At 39.7% G+C, this 18,916-nt stretch overlaps 1 protein-coding gene across 8 annotated transcripts in view; it reads left to right on the forward strand.

The window, feature by feature from the left end:
- The window catches only part of LOC108886581 (band 4.1-like protein 1), a 75,069-nt gene that overhangs the window by 28,007 nt on the left and 28,146 nt on the right, over positions 1–18,916 (forward strand). For all 8 annotated transcript variants that reach the window (XM_018681534.2, XM_051074768.1, XM_051074767.1 and 5 more), the window contains exons 2-4: positions 8,650–8,787; positions 10,574–10,741; positions 15,442–15,546. In XM_018681534.2, coding sequence (XP_018537050.1) covers positions 8,749–8,787; positions 10,574–10,741; positions 15,442–15,546 — 312 coding nt within the window. In that variant the 5' untranslated portion in view covers positions 8,650–8,748. The remainder of the gene's footprint in view (positions 1–8,649; positions 8,788–10,573; positions 10,742–15,441; positions 15,547–18,916) is intronic.

An 18,916-nucleotide genomic window follows, 5' to 3' on the forward strand; every position in this document is an offset into this window, starting at 1 on the left:
CATTGTCCTCTTTGCAAGGAAGTTGATTTATTTCTGCATAAGAATAAACATAAATGCACAGTACAGTAAACATCGCAAAACAGGTGAGAGAAAAAAATTAGGGGCTTAGTTGGGAAAAAAGTAAAAACTGAAAAAAAACATTGTAATGAATATGCATTATATACACATAAGAACAAAAAGAAAGATAAATTCATATGGACCTAATGCAGAACGTTAAATCAAAGGGAAAGTGTGAGTGTGTTGTGTGGGAGGATGTGTGTGTGTGTTTGTGTATTTCTTCAAAGGGAAATGCAAAATGAGGGTGAGAATAACTGTGTGTGCCGTGCTGAGGCAAAACTTCAAGCAGTTTGGGTCATCAGACTCGTTCTGTTTGAAATTGTCGAGAAATGTGGTTTATTGACTGTGTGACTTGAACTGCGGCACAGTCGAACACATCCTTATCTAATGGAGAACAAACAGCAGTTTGTCTGGGACTCTGATGAGTTGAAGGGTGCTAGAGTATCTTGTGTTATAGGCATGAGCATATGAACTGAAAACAGACTATAAGTCTGCCTGCTGACAGTTGCTTGGCTAACAACTGACATATTAACACTGTCAACATCTTAACAATGTTTATCTTTGTAATCAAATTATCTTCAACCTAAACACACTAAACAGTAAAAATGCTTGCAGTAGAGTTTCATCAATCAAGGTGCTAAAATGACTGAAGATAACATTATCTAAACCGCACTGACCTGTTTGTTGTTTTTTGTCGTCAGCACTTTAACAAAAGCCCCCCCCCAACAAAAGAAGACAACAAAAACAAAAGAAGACAAAGAAGCAAAACAAAAAAACCCCAGCTGTAGTTGTTGGTCTTGGCTACAGGAAATAATTTTCCTGCTCAGAGATTATAGTGGTGGAGAATCTGGTTTGGGAAGTGCAACCATTGTGACAGTCTCTCATTATCTGTAGCACAGCGGAGGCTTCACACCAAGACAATTACACACAGGCCTCCGTGACAGCACTTTTTGACAGAGACTGATAAAACAAGAGGCGCATATGCTTCGATCTGAAAGTGTTGGACTCAAGATGAATTTAAATGGAACATATTTTATGCACTTAGGTTACAAGCCAAACAACCTGTGTATTTTTCATTATTAATACAAAATAGCTTTTACTAATAATTTGTTGAAGAGAATTTGAGCTTTTGCCATGAAATAATTATGCAGACATAAAGTGGGCGGTGAGAAGAAACAAAAATGGCTGGTAGACTTGTCTTGGAAGCAGCTTTGACAATTGTAGTCTGAACACTCACAAGAGACAAAAGGGAATATCTCAAAAAGAAGCATTTGAAAGGTAATGCCTTCAAGTACCATAGATCTGTGGGTCATATTTATGCTTCTTAGAATTTAGCACAGTTTTGACAGTGTGCTTACAGGCCTACAAGCTTAGTCTTGCCACCACGTGTCTCCCTGCCCCCGAGGTGATGATAATGCCTGTTGAAACTGCCCATGTGCTCCCACACCCATGTCCTTGTTTCCCAGCTCCAAAAAAAAAAAAAAAAAAAAAAATCTTAATCTTAAACTCTCGTTAGCGTGCTCTCGGACTGCTATGTTTCGCTTTAGCTAAGCTGCTTTTGCTCATTTATCACAGTATCATCTGTGAGAGAGGTGGATGATAGAGGAAAGAGAAAAAAAATTGCATTGGTAGTCCCTGCGGTGTGCAGTGTCTGGGAGCTTCAGGGACAGATCCATCAGCGGTGAGGCGCCCCTTCCTCGTGTATGCACTAGTGGTCTCTAGCACAGCATGAGAAAGGTCAGCTTCTATTAGATACACTGTGACAGAATGATGCCTCTGCAACAATTTATACCAAGCCTCCTGATGGCTCTTGGTAATTCTGCTCACTACAAATGTGTGTGTTGATAGTCATCCAAGAGTGAGCACCTTTAATTTAGAGAAGTGCCAAACTTTGTGCTACTTTGGGTTCAGATATCTAGGCTGCTGAGAGGAAGATGAGCATGTGAAATTACTACAGCTGCATAGAGGAAATGTGGTCTCTGTAGTCTTTTTTTCTCTGGGGGTGATTCCAGACCTACTGCAGGAATGTGAAGCTTGAAGAGTCATGCAGTTGTTGTGCTTTACTGTAGCCTTTCCACTCAAGCCTCATCTGTCATGATCCACTGGCTGAAGCTCACCCAAGATGAAGTATTGTGATCTTAGAAAAAGAATACCCCTAGAGTGGAAACACACAGCACATCTCTTAACATGCCATGTTTTGAGGGCAATGCCTCAGTGGCTCTTATCAGTATTACACTTGTTGTCAGGGTATGACAGGCTGTGTATTTATGTGGCATGTTGGTGAATGAGAGCAGTGTCCTTGAGCCTCCCATCTTTGTATGAAGTCTCACCGACATGTTCCAGTGTGCCTTGGATCAGTGGAGTCGTGACATGCCAGACAGAAGTGCTGCTGCTTTCCATGAAGAAGAGTTGTTGACAACATGATGAGGTGTTAAAATTTTACTGCTCAGTACAGTAGCAGATGCCCAGTGACCTTGTGGACAGAGGCTCCATTATCACATTTTAGGTTTGCAAAAACATGTGGGATCAGTATGATAGAGTTGCAAACTGCGAGGAGACGCTGGTTAAGTTTTTTTCCCACTGAAATCCCTGACTCTCTTCTAGCACTACCACAATGTAGAGATTTGTGGTTTTGAGTGAAATGTTAGGACAGCTATTGCATGGTACAGATACAGTACAGAACAGTCAAGTCTGTCCTGTCTGACCTGAAAATTATGGTCTATACAACAAAACTAAATTAACAAATAAGTTTTGTAGCAAACATAATTTTACTTTTTATGTTAACATAATGAGGATATGTTGTCACAAAGTCACAAAGTCAATGATACTGAATGTAAAATGTTTTATGTGAAAATATTTGAGCTTGCAGTACAATGTCCACTTGTAGTGACTACAGTATTAATAAAAAGTTTTAGGGTTATGTTTATACATTCACAGCACTTGGTTAATTTAGGGAAAGATCATGGTCTGTTTAATACAGAGAAAGTTCACTGTGCTTCTGTTGCCTAAACCTAACCACTGACAGGACTGTGGATGTGTCTGGCATGACGGTTGGTCTGTACGCCCACCATCCACTTCAGCCACCTCCTGGTGACTGGACTAGTGCTTAATTCGTTAAGAAAATATGTTGCCTCTGAACGTAACTCAGCAAGCAAATATGTTTTGTCAAAAACTGTTGCAGTTTTGTTGCATACATAATTTTTAGGAGACAAGGCTGAAATAGTATAGTAAAATAATATAGTAATCAGCCCTATTGTTTTAGTCATTTATTTTTAACTGTCTAATGTGTGAGGGCAGCACGGTGGTGCAGTGGTTACTGTCGCCTCATAGCAAGAAGGTTCAGGGTACGAACCCAGGGCTTTTATGTGTGGAGTTTGTGTGTTCTCCCTGTGCTTGAGTGGGTTCTCTCTGGGAACTCCAGCTTCCTCCCACACTCCAAAGTCATGCATTAGGTTAATTGGTGACTTTAAATTGCCCGTAGGTATGAATGTAAGTATGAATGGTTGTTTGTCTACATGTGTTGGCCTTGTGATGGACTGGTGATGTGTCCAGGGTGTACCTCGCATCTTGCCCAATGTCTTGCAGGGATAGGTTCCAGCCCCCCTGTGACCCTTAACAATTAAGTGGTATAGATAATGAATGAATGTCTAATGCTTTGGTTTGTTACTAGATACCTGGATACCTTTGTTTTTAGTGCAAATTACCAACATGTCAGCATACTGGCATGTTAAATTAATATGGTAAACATTATACCTGCTTAACATCAATGTGTCCATGTCATTGTGAGCATGTTAGCATGACAGCAGTGAGCAGTTGCTGTGCATGGATGGGGTTGCCGGCAGTGGCTTATGAATGTGCATGGTTCTTTGCGACAGCATTTGGAGTATATGATGGTTCTTGAACTTGCAGCTGCAGTTTGCCTTGTGACCATGACAACCACAAAAACCACAGCAAGGGAAACGATACAGGAGCTGATTTTACTTTATCCAATGTGATAGTAATTTAAGATAAATATATAGTAATGCAAATAATTCACAAGCTAGTAAGGGGATGCATTGTAGCTATTGTATTCTGTTTTTCTCTTTTGCCAGTGCGGTGCTCATTGTGATTACTTGACTGCATTGTGCACTCAGTGCATGCTAATGGATAAATGTGATTAAGATCACGGAGCAGAGCCATGGATTGTACAGTGGGATTAGAGTTGTGTTTTGGCCAAACAATGATGACTGTGCACTGTGAGGGCTCATATGCCGAGCAGGTTATGTTTGCTGGAAAACATTGGAGTGAGTTTGGCAGCAGCAGCTGGCATCTCTGCTATCAGCCCCTGTGTGCAGCTCCTCCACCGCTAACCAGAGGGGAGACTGCTTGACATTTCCTTTGAGTAGTGATGCCACATCAGCTTATTTCCTCCCTCTTGTCATTTCTTATCTTTTGTGTTTATCCTTGATCCCTCAGTCTTTTTTGCTGCCTCATATTTTGGCTTCTCATCTTCCCTCCTTGCTCGGCTCGTCTTTCTGTTTCCCCGTCACTCCTCTGAGGGCAGAGACGATCTGGTGTGAAAAAAAAAAGAATATGCTGTTGCCATGGCAACTGCATCTCGGAGCTGAGCCAGTACCCTTCCACAGACATGTCCTTCCTCTCTCGTTCTCCCTCTGCTCGCCTTACTTAGATTAAAGCTTACCTCTGATGAGAATGAAGAGAAAAAGAAAGAGGCAGGAGGAACAAGGGACAGGGCTGTGCTTGTTAGGGAAGAGTAATGTTTCATAACCCTCCAAAGAAACAATGTGCTTTCCCTGTGATTAATTATTATTACTGATGGCAGATATCAAAGACAGACATAGTCAGTGAACTGCACACTGTGTACAACAAAGGAAACATGCAGTGTATTCTGTACTTTAAGGTGCTTTCTTCTCCTCTGCAGAGGTCTTGGTTGCTGGGTCGACACATGATTGTGGGTAATGGTCTGTTACAGGAAATTAATGCATTTGCAGGCTCTACTGCCCTCAATGACATCAGTCTATGTTAATTTGGCAATTAATCTGATTTCATGAGAAGATGTCTCAATAAGGGACCATGCTATGTGCATGCTTTGGTGTGCATGAGTCCTCAAGGGGCTTTTTCATTATTGGCTGACATGTCTCGTACAAATCTTTTATGACCACTTCAAAGCAACAGTAACTGTCGATTTGGGTATGGGCAGAAAGTGTGTCATGGTTGGCTGTGTGCTCGTTAATGTGTTCAGAACAGAAATGAAAAATGTCCACAGTGGAGAACACAAATGGTTAGACTGGAGCTTGTTTTCAGGTAATTTGTTGTTATGAACATAACACAGCTGAGACAGTAGATGAATGCATTGTGTCATGCGGCCCAGATAGATGTTAAGTGAGGGGGGGCGTCAGCCTCTGTTGACTTAGGAATGAGAAAGTGCACGTGTAACATACACAGGTGAGATACTCCTTATTTTTGGCTTGACTGATTCAGACTGGGAGGCAAATGCGATAGCAGAAAGACACAACGGCGCTGGGCTTCCTCCACTATCAGCACACGATACCCTAATGGAGTTTTTCTTCTCCAATCAGGGTGTTTACTTGGCAGTCATAGCCACGATTCAACCAGTGAGGGAAAATTGATTTAGCAACTTATAGCTCAGTGCCCAGCTGGATCAGACAGCAAGGGGGAAATGAGGCCCTGAACGGACATACCACTCCATGCTACACTTTTGTCTCCAAAGGGGGAATTCATTTCTGTCAAATCGGTGTGATTGTAAGTAATGGGACAATTGTGATTGCACAGCAGAGGAAGAGAAGAAGGAGGAGTGAGGGGGGGTTTCACACTCCTTAACCAGATGTATTTGTCAAGACCTTCCCTGTTTGGGAGTTGGAGGAGTGTTGTCCCTCCTCTGAACCAGTGTGAACTGGCTGTGTTCTTGCCTTGGTTGTCATGATCACCTACAACCCCCAGGTACATTATGTTGATGTGATATGCTGCAGACAGACTTCCAGGGTCATATAGAGACTGGAGTATACACAAGATCCCAAGGGGACTCTACAATTCAGAGGCATTATTCTTATATACTGTGCTGAGCAGATCCCACTGAGGATATGTTTACACATTATATGCCCTGGGTCACAAGCTTTTTTTTCATGTGGTGGGGAAATCCACCCTGAATAACAAAAATATCTATCCACAGGATACCCAATGTTTTAAGGAGTTAGTTGATGGACAGCTGCTTTTTCTTCTTTCTTGGATATGTGGCCAAAAATGGACAAGATCATCGTAACAGTGGAGTTTAGGAAATTAGCAGCTATCTGCATCATTCACTGTGAATGTCACTTTTTTGGCTTCAGACTCACAGAGCAAAGGCTTGTTTTTTAATTCAACACTTTGCTCTGACATTCAACAATCACACAGGGAGAAATCCATTGTGGGGGAGACAGAGCTGTCGGTTAGATGACACTGTAGCGCACACAATGTGATTTTGATTTCATTCACACAAACATACTCAGCCCATGTGGGCTTAAGAGACATCAAATGCACAGTTGCAGCAGTGTAACAAGACTCGTCAGAAAAGAACACAAATTATTACACAAAAATCTACAATGTTAACAAAATATCTCTCTTGTGTAAGCTTTTCTGAGCTTTACAAACACAATCTGTCATAAAAAGATTGCCTTCCTAAAACAAATTGAAGTCTTCATACAAAGGGGAAAAAAATCTACCTGTTTCTGTTGCTAGTAACATATTATATTGTGTATAAAGATCTTTGATCTTTTTTTCATTACAGTGGGTTAAACAAAGTCTTTACACGATTTGACAAAAAAAAAAAAATAAATAAATAAATAACCTGTGTTTGCTGCACAGTATATAAGGTGTTTAGCATGTTAAGATATACACTTATTCTATTGTGTGCTTATAGATAGATGACAATATCCATACTACACTCTGTATATAAAGCTGAAGCCAGGTAACTGTTTGCTCAGCTCGCATAAAGAATGGGAACAAGTGGTAACAGTTAGCCTGGTATTATCCAAAGTACCTCCAAGGCTCTCTTATTAACACTTCAGGAACTCCAGGAAGTATCCCAGTCAAGAAATAGATTTAAATAAAACTAAATTGAATTATGATGCAGTATTATAGTATAAGCTACTTGATACTATATAAAGTACTTTAAAGTAGCCCCACTTTCACAAGCCACAACATTAAATAGATGCTTACACATTTATACATCAGTAACAATAACAATAATCACCCAACCATCCATTATCTATACAGCTTATCCTTAAGGGTCACGGGGAGGCTGGAGCCAAATCATAAAAATCAAATATAATACTTTATTCTGAAACAGGCCATCCTGCACTATGAGTAGTTTCACAAGTATATTTTACTAATTGCTTGCTACTACTTTTAGTTGTAACAGTGTTTCTACACTGTTGTATTGCTATGTAAAGTGAAAGATCTGAATACTTCTTCCACACTGCATTTGCGGCTTCATATTTGGGAATTTTCGGGTCTCTGTAAATAATATTATAAAGGGTAAAAGTGCCCTGAGATAACTTCTGTGCTGTTTTGATGCTATATAGATAAAAATGAACTGAATTGAACTGAACGGAATTGAACTGAACTGAATTATACTTATACTTACAGCCATATAGAGTAGTATTGAACTTCTAATCTGAGTCAGCAGAAAAGCAAATAAGTATGTTTCCCAAAATGTTGAAGCATTCCTTTTAACATACTGTATTGTGAATATATCACGAACTAGTGAGATTTCACCTCACTAGTTCGTGGATATCTGTTATATCTTCAATATCTTTCTAGTGAGTGTCTGTTTAGACATGCTTACAGTACACACCTCTCTAAACTGACAAAACTGGCTGCTCTCTCCTCTTTCACTTCAGCTGTTGTTATTGTTCTAACCACCCACACCTACAGTATAACCTGCAAGTGAAGGCAACAAGTATTGACTGATCTTGGAATTGGCAAGGTGTATGCTAAGATGTACTGCAGTACATTCTAGGCAGTGACAGTAAATTGCACCATGGAGCAACAGACTGGAGCATTACAAGCATACATACCTGCTCATGGATGAATGATAAGATTCCTATCAGTTTTTTGGTTGAGCACCTTTGTGATTATAAGAATGCACCACTGATAGCCATGAGTAGCAATGGTAGAGCGCATGGCCTAATTCACTAATAATTTTTTGGGGGGTAATAATAATAATAATAATAATAATAATAATAATAATAATAATAATAATAATGATAATAATAATCTGGCTCAGTGAAAGATTTTATAATTAAAGTAAACGTCCTTGACAGCAAGGAGAATTTTGTCTGTGGAAATTGTATTATATCAAGGAGCTACAGCATTATCAGAATTTGTAATGAAAGTGTGATCCTGGCGCTAGTGCTCATATGGTTTTTGGGGTGGAAGCTTTCGTGTTCTGAATTTTTCAGTCTCCAGATGCAGCCCCTGCTGTCATCCCAGCTATTTGGATTCTGAGAGAAAGCATGCATTAATGTTTTTGAAATTACATTCTGAAGTTGAGACGTTTAAAAACATATTTGCTGTGTTCTTGTCTCTTCACAGGTTGGTGTTACTTTGTTGAAGCAACAGAGGCAGGCCCAGAGGCAGAGGTGAAGCGAGCAAGACAGGAGTTCTCCCGGGCAGCAGGGGGCAGCAGCAGACATGCAGGACTCTGCCTCAGACAGCAAGATGGCCAAACAGGTTAGCATGGCCCTAAATGGGCTAATGGATTACAGCTAAAACCAGAGACTTGCCAATAGTTGTGTAAAGTAAAAATACAGGAAGTATTATGCTTTGGTTTATTCAGTAAGTGAGGAGCTGGGTGGTTCCACTGTTGGATCGGGTTTGCGCCATCCACTTAGAAATCCATTATGAGGTTTTTGTGTAAAATCTTCACTAAGTTCTTTGTAACTCCTAGCTGGTTGGGAGATATTCCGCAGCACAACGGGGAAGAAAATATCAACAGGCCTCACTGTGGACAATTTCATATGAACTGTTGCTTTAGTAGCAAATATTCCCACGAAAAATGTAGACAATTCTGTGGATTATTTATTCAGCTCCTGGATACCAATTCTGGGAGGAGATGATGAATTTTAAATGTTTTTAAACAATGCTTTGAGCATCAAGAATGGAGTTCAGTTTATTTATAAACAAAAAGCCCAAACTATCTGAATGGATGTCATCCTAGGTTATTGAGAAAATGGTCATTTCAGTTGTAATTTGGGAGAAGTGAAAGGCTTTTTGTGTTTCAGGGAAAACGTTTCATCTCTATGCAGCAAGAAGTCCCATGAAACAATAAGAAAATATTTAAATAATTAATATACACCAGACCAGATATACTGTCTGTGTTTTGACAAAAACTGAATCTAAGATTTTAAGACTCTGAAAATCCTGCCCATGTGTAATGATAGGTTTATCTACAGTAATGTATGGTACAATACATGTCTTTTCATTGGAGCATCCTGTGTTTTATTATTATTATTTCTTAAATTACTGGAGAGGTCACATATTGTATATGGGAACACATTCATGTGCACAATAACATCACTACTGCAAATACTGTGAGACTTTAAATTTAATTGGTAAAACTGAAAAATCCCTGTGAAAATAAACTTGACATGACAGGAAAATATATTTGACTTTCTAGAGTAAGCAAGTCAGACTTAATAAAATGAAAATGTCCCAGCTGTGATGGATTGTTGTATTCAATGTTCCCCCCTAATTTTTCATGTGTCTGAGCATACACACAAACTCCCTGAGAATTCCTTGGACCACTGTGAGCAACATCAGATGTGCACACTGTCGCACGCGGTAATTTTATGCGCTACATAATTTTACTGTGCGCGGAGAAAGTGGGAGCTTAGAGGGAACATTGGTTGTATTAGCTTGTAACAGCCACACCCAGCAGGTAGTGGGGAGAGAGTCAGTTCCACAAAGCCATGTTCCACAGGCTTTGGTAACACAGTGCGGCTGGCAGTATTTACCATCTGTTTTTTCTGAAAGAATGAGGCATGTTCCTGGGATTTATTGTCCATATTCTAAGACAAGTCATCTAGCATGGGTACTTCTTAACTTGGTTTCATCCATATACATAAAACTCACCAATGCTCTCTTTGAAAGTCATTTTATAACTTTCTAGCTGTAATCTCAGCTGTCTAAAAACTTCTACAGTGTTTTGTCCTCTCTGGGACTCATGGGAAAATGTGTTTACTGAAGGCTGCTTAAAAGAGAAGATTGAATAAACAATATTAGATCGTTTTCTAAAAGAAATTAAAAAACTAAAACACCTCTTATGTAAACATCTGAAGCGAGCAACCCAACATACTGTTGAGAGAGGCTCTCTTTCAAGGCTGGATTTTTAGTTATTGACACTTGAATGAATGAATTATTATGAATGAATTTTTCTTACTTCTGATAAGTATTTTATTTTTTACACCTAGGTATCAGGGATGACAGATGGAATCTTTGTTTTTCTATATTTGTAAAGGAACAGAACTCCAAGCATCTGGATGAACACAGAGAAACAGACGAAATGTCTGAGAAGACGTCGCCAAACAAGAACCTCAAATCTCCCCAGAAAGGCTCCAAACGACTTAAAACCATCCCCTTCAAAGTGACCCTGCTGGACTCCTCTGAGTTTGAAGGAGAAATTGAGGTATGCACAATGGATAAGCAGTTTGTGGTAACACATTTTCTAGAATTAGCCTTAACATGCTTTGAACAAACTATTGAAAAGCAACACTCATTTTTCCCCTTTGTTATTATTTTCCTCTGTGGGCAGCTGTGTGTGTTGTATAGTGCTGCATGGAGCAGATAAAATAGGCAAAGAGAATAAAAGAGAGGGTGCATGCTGAGAGCACACCAGGAGGGCAAAGCCAGAGAAATCTTACACATTTCTTTAACACACACAGTGGCACAAAAAATAGTGCAGTATGCAAGTCATTACTCCAGCAGTGTGAAATAGGACATTTCCCACTTGCTGAGAAAGGAAACCAAAAGCGTGCATAATAAAGGAGAGACGAGATAGATGTAAGTCCATTGCCTTAGATAAATGTACAGAAAGAAGCGAGGTTTTGGAGCTTTTATGACCAGCAGCAGCATCGTATACCTCTGGTGGAATAAGTCTGTCTTTTGGCAGGACTGTGATAGAAGTGATTCATAAGCAATAATTTGACTGTGAAAATGACTACCCAGCATTATTTAAGCAATTTTTTGTTTGGGCTCAACTTTTGATTCCTCTCACAAAGAACTCACAGTCAGACCCAGGACGTGATGCATCTGTCTGGCGCTATTATTGTCACCCATCTTCATCACAGTCTAGTACTCTGTCTGTTTCTTCAACAAGAGTTCTGTCTGTCCCAGCATGGGAATGGAGACTTACATGCTCATAAATATGACTGGGTACCAAACCTTTAGTACTTACTGAGTGCCAGTGGAAATGTTTCTGTAGCACTGAGTATCAAAAAGTGTCAAGTACTGAAAGTTACAATAAGTCATCCAACCTAAGGATAGTCTGTCTCCTTTCAAAAAGATTCTTATTAGCGTCTTCTGAATTGGCAGCCCAGTTGGACTGACACTGTCAGAGCCTTCCAAAACCATTAGAAGTGGCCATAACAAATATTCATATGACTTTTTATCTTCCACCTTTATGGTTAATATTTGATCAGGTTTCAGCAACAAAAACTACTTGGTCATGATTAGAAAAAGATGAAAAGAAACTAACATGGATGTGAGCAGCAGGTCTCTGGTGTCAGAGTGCCCCCACTCACTGATGTTGTCCATAAAAAGATTTGTACTACCATAATGTCATGCTACTTCTACCTATATTTTTCAGTGGCAACTGACATTATCTGTAGGGCCACAAGAGTTCATATGTCAGCAAAAGGTAAACAAAGGTTATTTTAAAACAGTGGTTTGACTTTTTGAAATCTTGCTGTGACTTCATTGCTCCCAGCCAAGAAGCTGTTTAGCACATAACTTCCTGTAAATTGCAGTTTGTTGTTTTTATTACTTCTGTATTTGTAGGGAAAAAACACAATCATCTTATTTAGTGAGGTTTAAAGGTGTTGCTTGGCCAATTTTGTTTAGCTATTTAGAGAGAGATTAAAAAAACAAAACAATTGGTTTCATTACAGTCTCCAGCATGGGTCAAACTCCAAAAACACTGGATCCTGCATTTCCCATAATGCAACTCATATTCCAACTTCCCACAGACCTCTTGTTAACATTTTCATTTTATTTTATAAACCCAATCTGAGACAAGATAGTGACATCGTTAGGGCCATTTTCTCCTCTAGAGCCACAGAAAACATCACACAACTGTTTTTTTTTTTTAGGTTAAGTAGTGACCTGGTGAGACGTTCACTATGTTCATGTGTGAAATTAGTGGAGTGCTCCTTTAATATTGAATAATTGAAGAGTTTGGTACACTCTATAATGTTAAATTAAAAAAATTCCCTTAACTAAATTATCAAAAAAGTATTGTTTTTATAATGCTACTGAAACTTTGATTTTGTACTGAGCCCCACTGACTAGTCACAGGAAGTCCTTTTTGTCTCCAGCACAGACTGCTAACTGAGTATTAGGGTTTCTATAGTTATTACATGGTTGCAAGCCAGGTGCAGCCAAGGATAAAATAGAAGAGCAATGTTATTATGAGTCACCCCTCAGGATACCTACGCACAAGTGCACGGAACTTTGTGTGTGTGTGTGTGTGTGTTGTGGTGGAGCTGGGGGGATGGTGATTTTTAAGTGTGAGTGTGTGTGAAGTAAGAATATCAGGAATGCTACACTTGCACCAACCTCTCTCTCAGCACTGTGAAAATATTCTGAAATACCTTTGAGCCTTTTCCACATCACAACAATAGTTTGCGTTATGGTTATGAAAGCTTTTATGTCTTAACTGTCTTAGTATTGTGAGAGTCTCAGACCTCCAGGTCATAGATGGGCTCGCTCCCACTTCCTGTCTGTAATTGCTAGGATGGAACTTCATGCCTGCCATATCCGAACCTCCCTTGTGTCTTCAGGAGCTAGTAATAACAGTATTGCAGGAAGGCAGGCCACATTTTGGGAGTGCTCTCCCGGGAGGAGGTGCTGCATTCATGGGTTAATTAAGTCTCTTGTCATGGATGCATGGCTTAATGTCCCCCATGGTCCTTGGGCGGGAGGGAAGGTACCATGCCCTTACCCACTTCTCTCACCCAGCCTCCCCCTCTCTCGGGATAGTACTGCATCTGTTTCCCTGGCAACTGCTTGCTCCATCTCCCTGTCACTTCACCTAGACACCATGGGAGGTGGCACCATTTGTATGTGAGAGTATAATACTCTCAGTGTGTGGTTCAATGTTAGGTCTAAACATGAACATATTTCCTCCTTGTTCAATATTTAACAGTGGCATATGAGCTCATGCATGAATTGATGTTGTGTCAATATTTCATACATTGCAAAAAATGCCTAAAGAAATTTAAGTAAAAACATTTCAGCAGCAGGGGCAGTAAGAGATTTATTAAAATAAGTAAGTGTGTCCAGCTACAAGAAGTCTAACAATAAGACCAGAAATACTCAATGTTAGAGGATTCAGTTACTTTAAATAAGTTATCATCCCATATCAAAACTCCACAGAGGCAAAAAACCTATGTAGAGTGTGGCCAAACAAGTTTCGAACCTTTAACCTGAACCTGAGATATGTCATCAACTATTGGATGGATTACCAGACAGATTCATGATCCCCTGGCTTTTTCTTCTAGTGTCACCATAAGGCTGACATTTTTGTATCTGAGTGAACTGTTTCGCTAACTATAGGATGGATCGCCATGGAATTTGGTGCCAATATTCATGGTCCCCAAGTCCACCTTTCGTCTAGTACTGATTAGCAAATGTTAGCATGACACTCTAAACACTCTAAACTGAATATGATAAATATTACCTGCTAAACATCAGAGTTGTCACTGTGAGCATGTGAGTATACTGATGTTAGCTTTTAGATCGTAGCTCACAGATCCACTAGCATGGTTGTAGACTCTTATTCATCAATAAAGGACAATGTGGAAATGTCACCTTTGATGACACATTTGAACAATGATGGTGGAATTACTTAAAAATTAGTGCTCTTTCATGAGGTGTCTACATAATTGTGTCTGTATATGTAAGCATTGCTGTAGATATAAAATATGTGCTATTCTGGTTGACATTATTTTTTAGGATGTTAGGGCTAATAATTATTCTGTGACCATAGGTTTTTCAGTGTATAATTGAATGGAATGGAAACCATCTGAAACACCGTTGTAATCAGTGGAATGTGACAGGCAGTAAATAATCCAATCCATCCATCCGTTATCTATACCACTTATCTGTTAAGGCTGAGCTGTCATTGGGTGAGAGGCAGGGTACACCCTGTACAGATCACCAATCCATCAGGCACATATAGACAAACAACCAATCACACTCACATTCACACCTACAGGCAATTTAGAGTTATCAGTTAACCTAAGCTGCATGTCTTTGGACTGTGGGGGGAAGCCAGAGTACCAGAAGAGAACCCACACAGGCAGAACATGCAAACTCCACACAGAAAAGCCCCTGGGCCCGAACTGGGGCTTGAACCTGGAACCTTCTTGTTCTGAGGCGACAATGCTAACTACTGCACCACCGTGCCACCGCTCCGATCAGTTCCAATCAATTCCAATCAATTTCATACTGAAATTGAGTCAGAGAAGATTTTAAAACAAAAATATAAGATTATCTCACTCGTAGAAATACAGTGTTTACAAGGAATTTTATTTCCCTTAGATGTTACAATTTCTCCAGTTGAACCGTGTCCTCCTCCACCTCTTTATTTTGGTATTTTACTTTCACCAGGGCTATACCAAAGATATAATGATCTCTGCCAAGTCTGGTTGAAGGCATCTTCAGCATGATGAGCAAAGAGATTTATGTGTACATTTGTATTAATAGCTAGTGAAAACACGAAATCTACATTGAAACTCTACTTCAACGTCAACTTACCACACTCAAAGAAAATGTTGCTGTGATGCTGAGGAAATCTCTAGACAAATCTTCCCCAGCAATTCACAGTCCATTTTCACTGTCAAGAATTTGATGCACAGCGACTGTGACACAACACCAAATGGCTGCGCTGTTTTATTGTGAATAGAACCAAAGAAGAGGAAAGCAATCTTGACAAGAACAGCTGTCTAATGGGGTTTGATATTGGTGAGCCAAATTTTGCCCTTCGAAACTGAGTTATACTGGTAGAAACTCTTATATACATATACAACACCTAAAAAATATAGTAGAAAAGCTTTCTTTACTTTGGACTTTTTACCACTGCTGTGTCCTATATGTTTGTCTTCACAGAAACACTCAAAAGGACAGACCCTGATGGATATGGTGTGTGAGCACCTCAACTTGCTGGAGAAGGACTACTTTGGTCTTACCTTTGCTGACACAGACACCCAGAAGGTCAGTGAACTGTGTATTCCTCTCATTTGTTGGCTTTCTCAGGGGTGCACTATCTATCATTCAAAGATGAATGGAAAATGGAAATTTCCATGCTCAGTCTGGGTCCGGACAAAAGGCAATTGAAAAACTTAGTAGGAGCAGTAGGAGCAAAGATGAAAAATTCTTCATCCACTCTGTGCAAGGTGCATGTATAAAATGTATTTATACAAATATTTCTCAGAGGCAGCAGCAGAAATAATCTCATTGATTGAGTTAACTATGAAAATTGTTGACAGTCCCTCACAAAATCTAAGAAACAGATATCTCAAAATCTGGGCATATAAAGGTAGATACTCCTACACTAAATAAATTTCTTTTGTGTGATTTTGCTGAAATGATCCTTAAAGCTTCATAGCTTTAGCTCTCTTTTTTCACCACTTGTGTGTTTCTTTTGTCTTTAGTCCAACTTTAAATGGAAGGAAATACTTGATTCTTTGTTTCTTCGGTCTGTTCGTTCAGTTCAATTCTTTCTACTTCTGATTAAAGTGTACATACATTAAACTCCAGTCAGCTCCATTCAAACAGAAGATCTGAATATGTTTACATTTGTTCCTTGTTGATTTGTTAAAAGGTGCACAGACCAGACTTATTATAATCATGTGATTGACAGTGAGCTGCTGGGTCCTAGGTATTGGCTCATATGAGAGCTCTCTGTTGAATGTAGGTTTTGGGTTTTGATTAATGTGAGCCTCCCTAAGGGCAGGTATGTGGTTGCACAACAGGCTACAGAGGAACCCCCTGCGTTTTGAAGACAGGAAGGATGACGAGACTAAGTCTCTTTTAACATCTGGAGCATATATTCCGTCACCATCATCAGCTTGTGCATGCGTTGTCAGCTCACATGTTGTGACTTGGTGCATGTCTGACAGCTGAAGCTTTAAATTGAGCATAACCTCAGCCCAAACAGACAGGTTAACTTGGGTGTTGAGAGGTAAACAGGCTTGAACTTCAAATATTTTGCTCTCTCTGAGTATAGGTGAGGCTACAGCTTAGATCAGTATGACAGGCTCATCAAAGATGGGCTTATCAGAGCTCAGTTTGAGCTTACTGTCTGGGGTCATTGCTGATTGGTAGACCAAACAAGCCTGAGAATTGAAATGTCATTTCAGATGCCCTTTCTCTGTCTCAGCTAGGGGAACAAGGATTTAATCTTTGCTCCTCAGGAGAACATTTATTCAGTGTGATTGCTTTATGAAGGTTGCAAAAGCAAGACTGAAGCCTTGTCAGTGATTAAATGTTCCCTATGCTTTTTCTGCAGAGAAAGCAAAGCAGCAGAAAGCACCTTACTAATTGAGTGCTCTTTTGGCCTTGGCTGATATAAGATTCAGGGGGACGATAAATGCCTGCGGCTCATTAAAGTCTTTAGCAGCCTGATTAAACACTGAAGGAGTATGTGTATTTGTGCCTGTGTATGTTTGTGTGGGTATGTGTGTTTGGGTGTTGTGCATGTGAAGGCAAGTTCAAATTACCAGAGCTGTTTGCAGTTTACCCAACATGGCTACAGGATTGCACTGTGCTGTATCAACCTTTCATACTCCTGAGTCCACTCTGACTGATCCGCTTTAATAAGCAGCTGCTGTGTGGTATTCAGGTTAGTGAGGATCACTGTCAGCTCTGAACCACAGGCAGCACAGAACAATATTGCAAGTTTGTGTGTTTGAGTAAGCACAACGATCAAAGTAACAAATTATAGGAACTCCCATTACTATAGGTGAGTAACCTTCTTGTCTGCCCATAATTGTTTGTGCTCCTGTTTTAATTAGATTTACTTTACTATTTTATTTCCTGTTTTATTTATTCAGTTTATTTTTAGCCAGTCAGTTATCTCAGCACTTTTCATATGCAGTCTACCCTTTTATTACAGAGAGAGTCCCAACAGTTCCCACCATGAGCAAGCACAAAGCAACAGTGGCAAGGAAAAACTTCCTCTCCTTTCCTTTCCTTCCAGTGGCTCAAGAGATCACTGAGCCTAGTGGTTGAGCCTAGTCCTGAATGAAATAAACATAATCAGTGTGTTAGCATTGTGGGCATGCTTCATGCTGAGGTTATCATTTAGCTTGATGTGTCAGTACATGGCTGTTGCCATGGCAGTCTTGTTGAATGTAAGGTACATCTCTATAATTTAATTTAACATTTCATCAGTGAGTACAAAGTTTTGTTGGGCCTCTATGAGTATGGCACAGGACAGTTTTAACTGTCATAATAGATACAATTGTTTTTTTTTTGTTTTTTTTTAACTTTCTTGATGAATTTTGTTAATCTTCTTCAAGGTCTAGGTTGAAGCCATACAGAGTGAAGGACAACTATTTTCAAGTAGTGCACAGAGAAGAGATGTCTGAGGAGACATATGGATTATGGCTCCTGGTGTTCATCAGGGCCATTGAGGACTTATCTTAAATCCATGAGTGTTTGTTGTGGTGTTAAATATTTTGAAGTCCTAAACTTGTGTTTTTATTATGTATCTCATTGCTGTTTCTCTTTTTATTTTATGTTTTTTTTTTTTTTTTTTTTTTTGCCTTTATTTATAGAATAGTGAGAGAGAGACAGGAAACAGGGAGAGAGTGGGGGAATGACATGCAGTAAGGGTCCAGCCGGATCAGGAGTTGAGCCGGGGTCCGCCTGCTCAGGCCACTAGGGCCCACATGGTACGCGCCCTAACCATTTGGCTATGAGGGCGCCCCCCTTTTATTTTATGTTTTTAAGACATATATAATAAATATATCTAACACTTTGTAAGGGGTTTTCAAGGTTTACTGCACTTAATAGACACGTTGGGTAAAGACCTCATCTATACAAGTTTGTGTACCTCTTCATACAGTGGTGGAAAAAAGAAAAAAGACACCCCATGCATTTGTGAAATATTGCATTAAGAATCACTCTTAGGTCTTTAAGTGCAATTTCTTTTAGTACAATCACAGCCAAAATACTAAATAAATCCTAAAAAAGCCATTAAAAACTTAAAATTAAAAATCCCTTTAAAAATATGGATAATATAAAAATATATAAGAAATTTTGAGTATTGGGTCATTTTGGTAGCAGTGATCCACCAAAGAAAGCCAGCACATTTGAAAATTCTTCAGAGACAAAAATGGCTAAAACAATGAACCTAACGCAGGAAATATGACGGAAGATACAGATTCTCAGCCAGGAAGGGTACAGCTGCCGCCAGATAGCCAGGAAGTGCAGATGCAGTCCTTCAGCAGTTGGATACACTCTGCAGAAATACAGACGAACCAACAGCTTGGAAGACAAACCAAGATCTGGGCGTCCAAGGGTTTTTTCAGCAGGGGATCCTGATCTGCATGTGCAGGGAAAACTGCCAAAGGACAGG

Source organism: Lates calcarifer, linkage group LG12 (assembly GCF_001640805.2).
Source record: "Lates calcarifer isolate ASB-BC8 linkage group LG12, TLL_Latcal_v3, whole genome shotgun sequence".
Classification (NCBI taxonomy): Eukaryota; Metazoa; Chordata; class Actinopteri; family Centropomidae; genus Lates; species Lates calcarifer.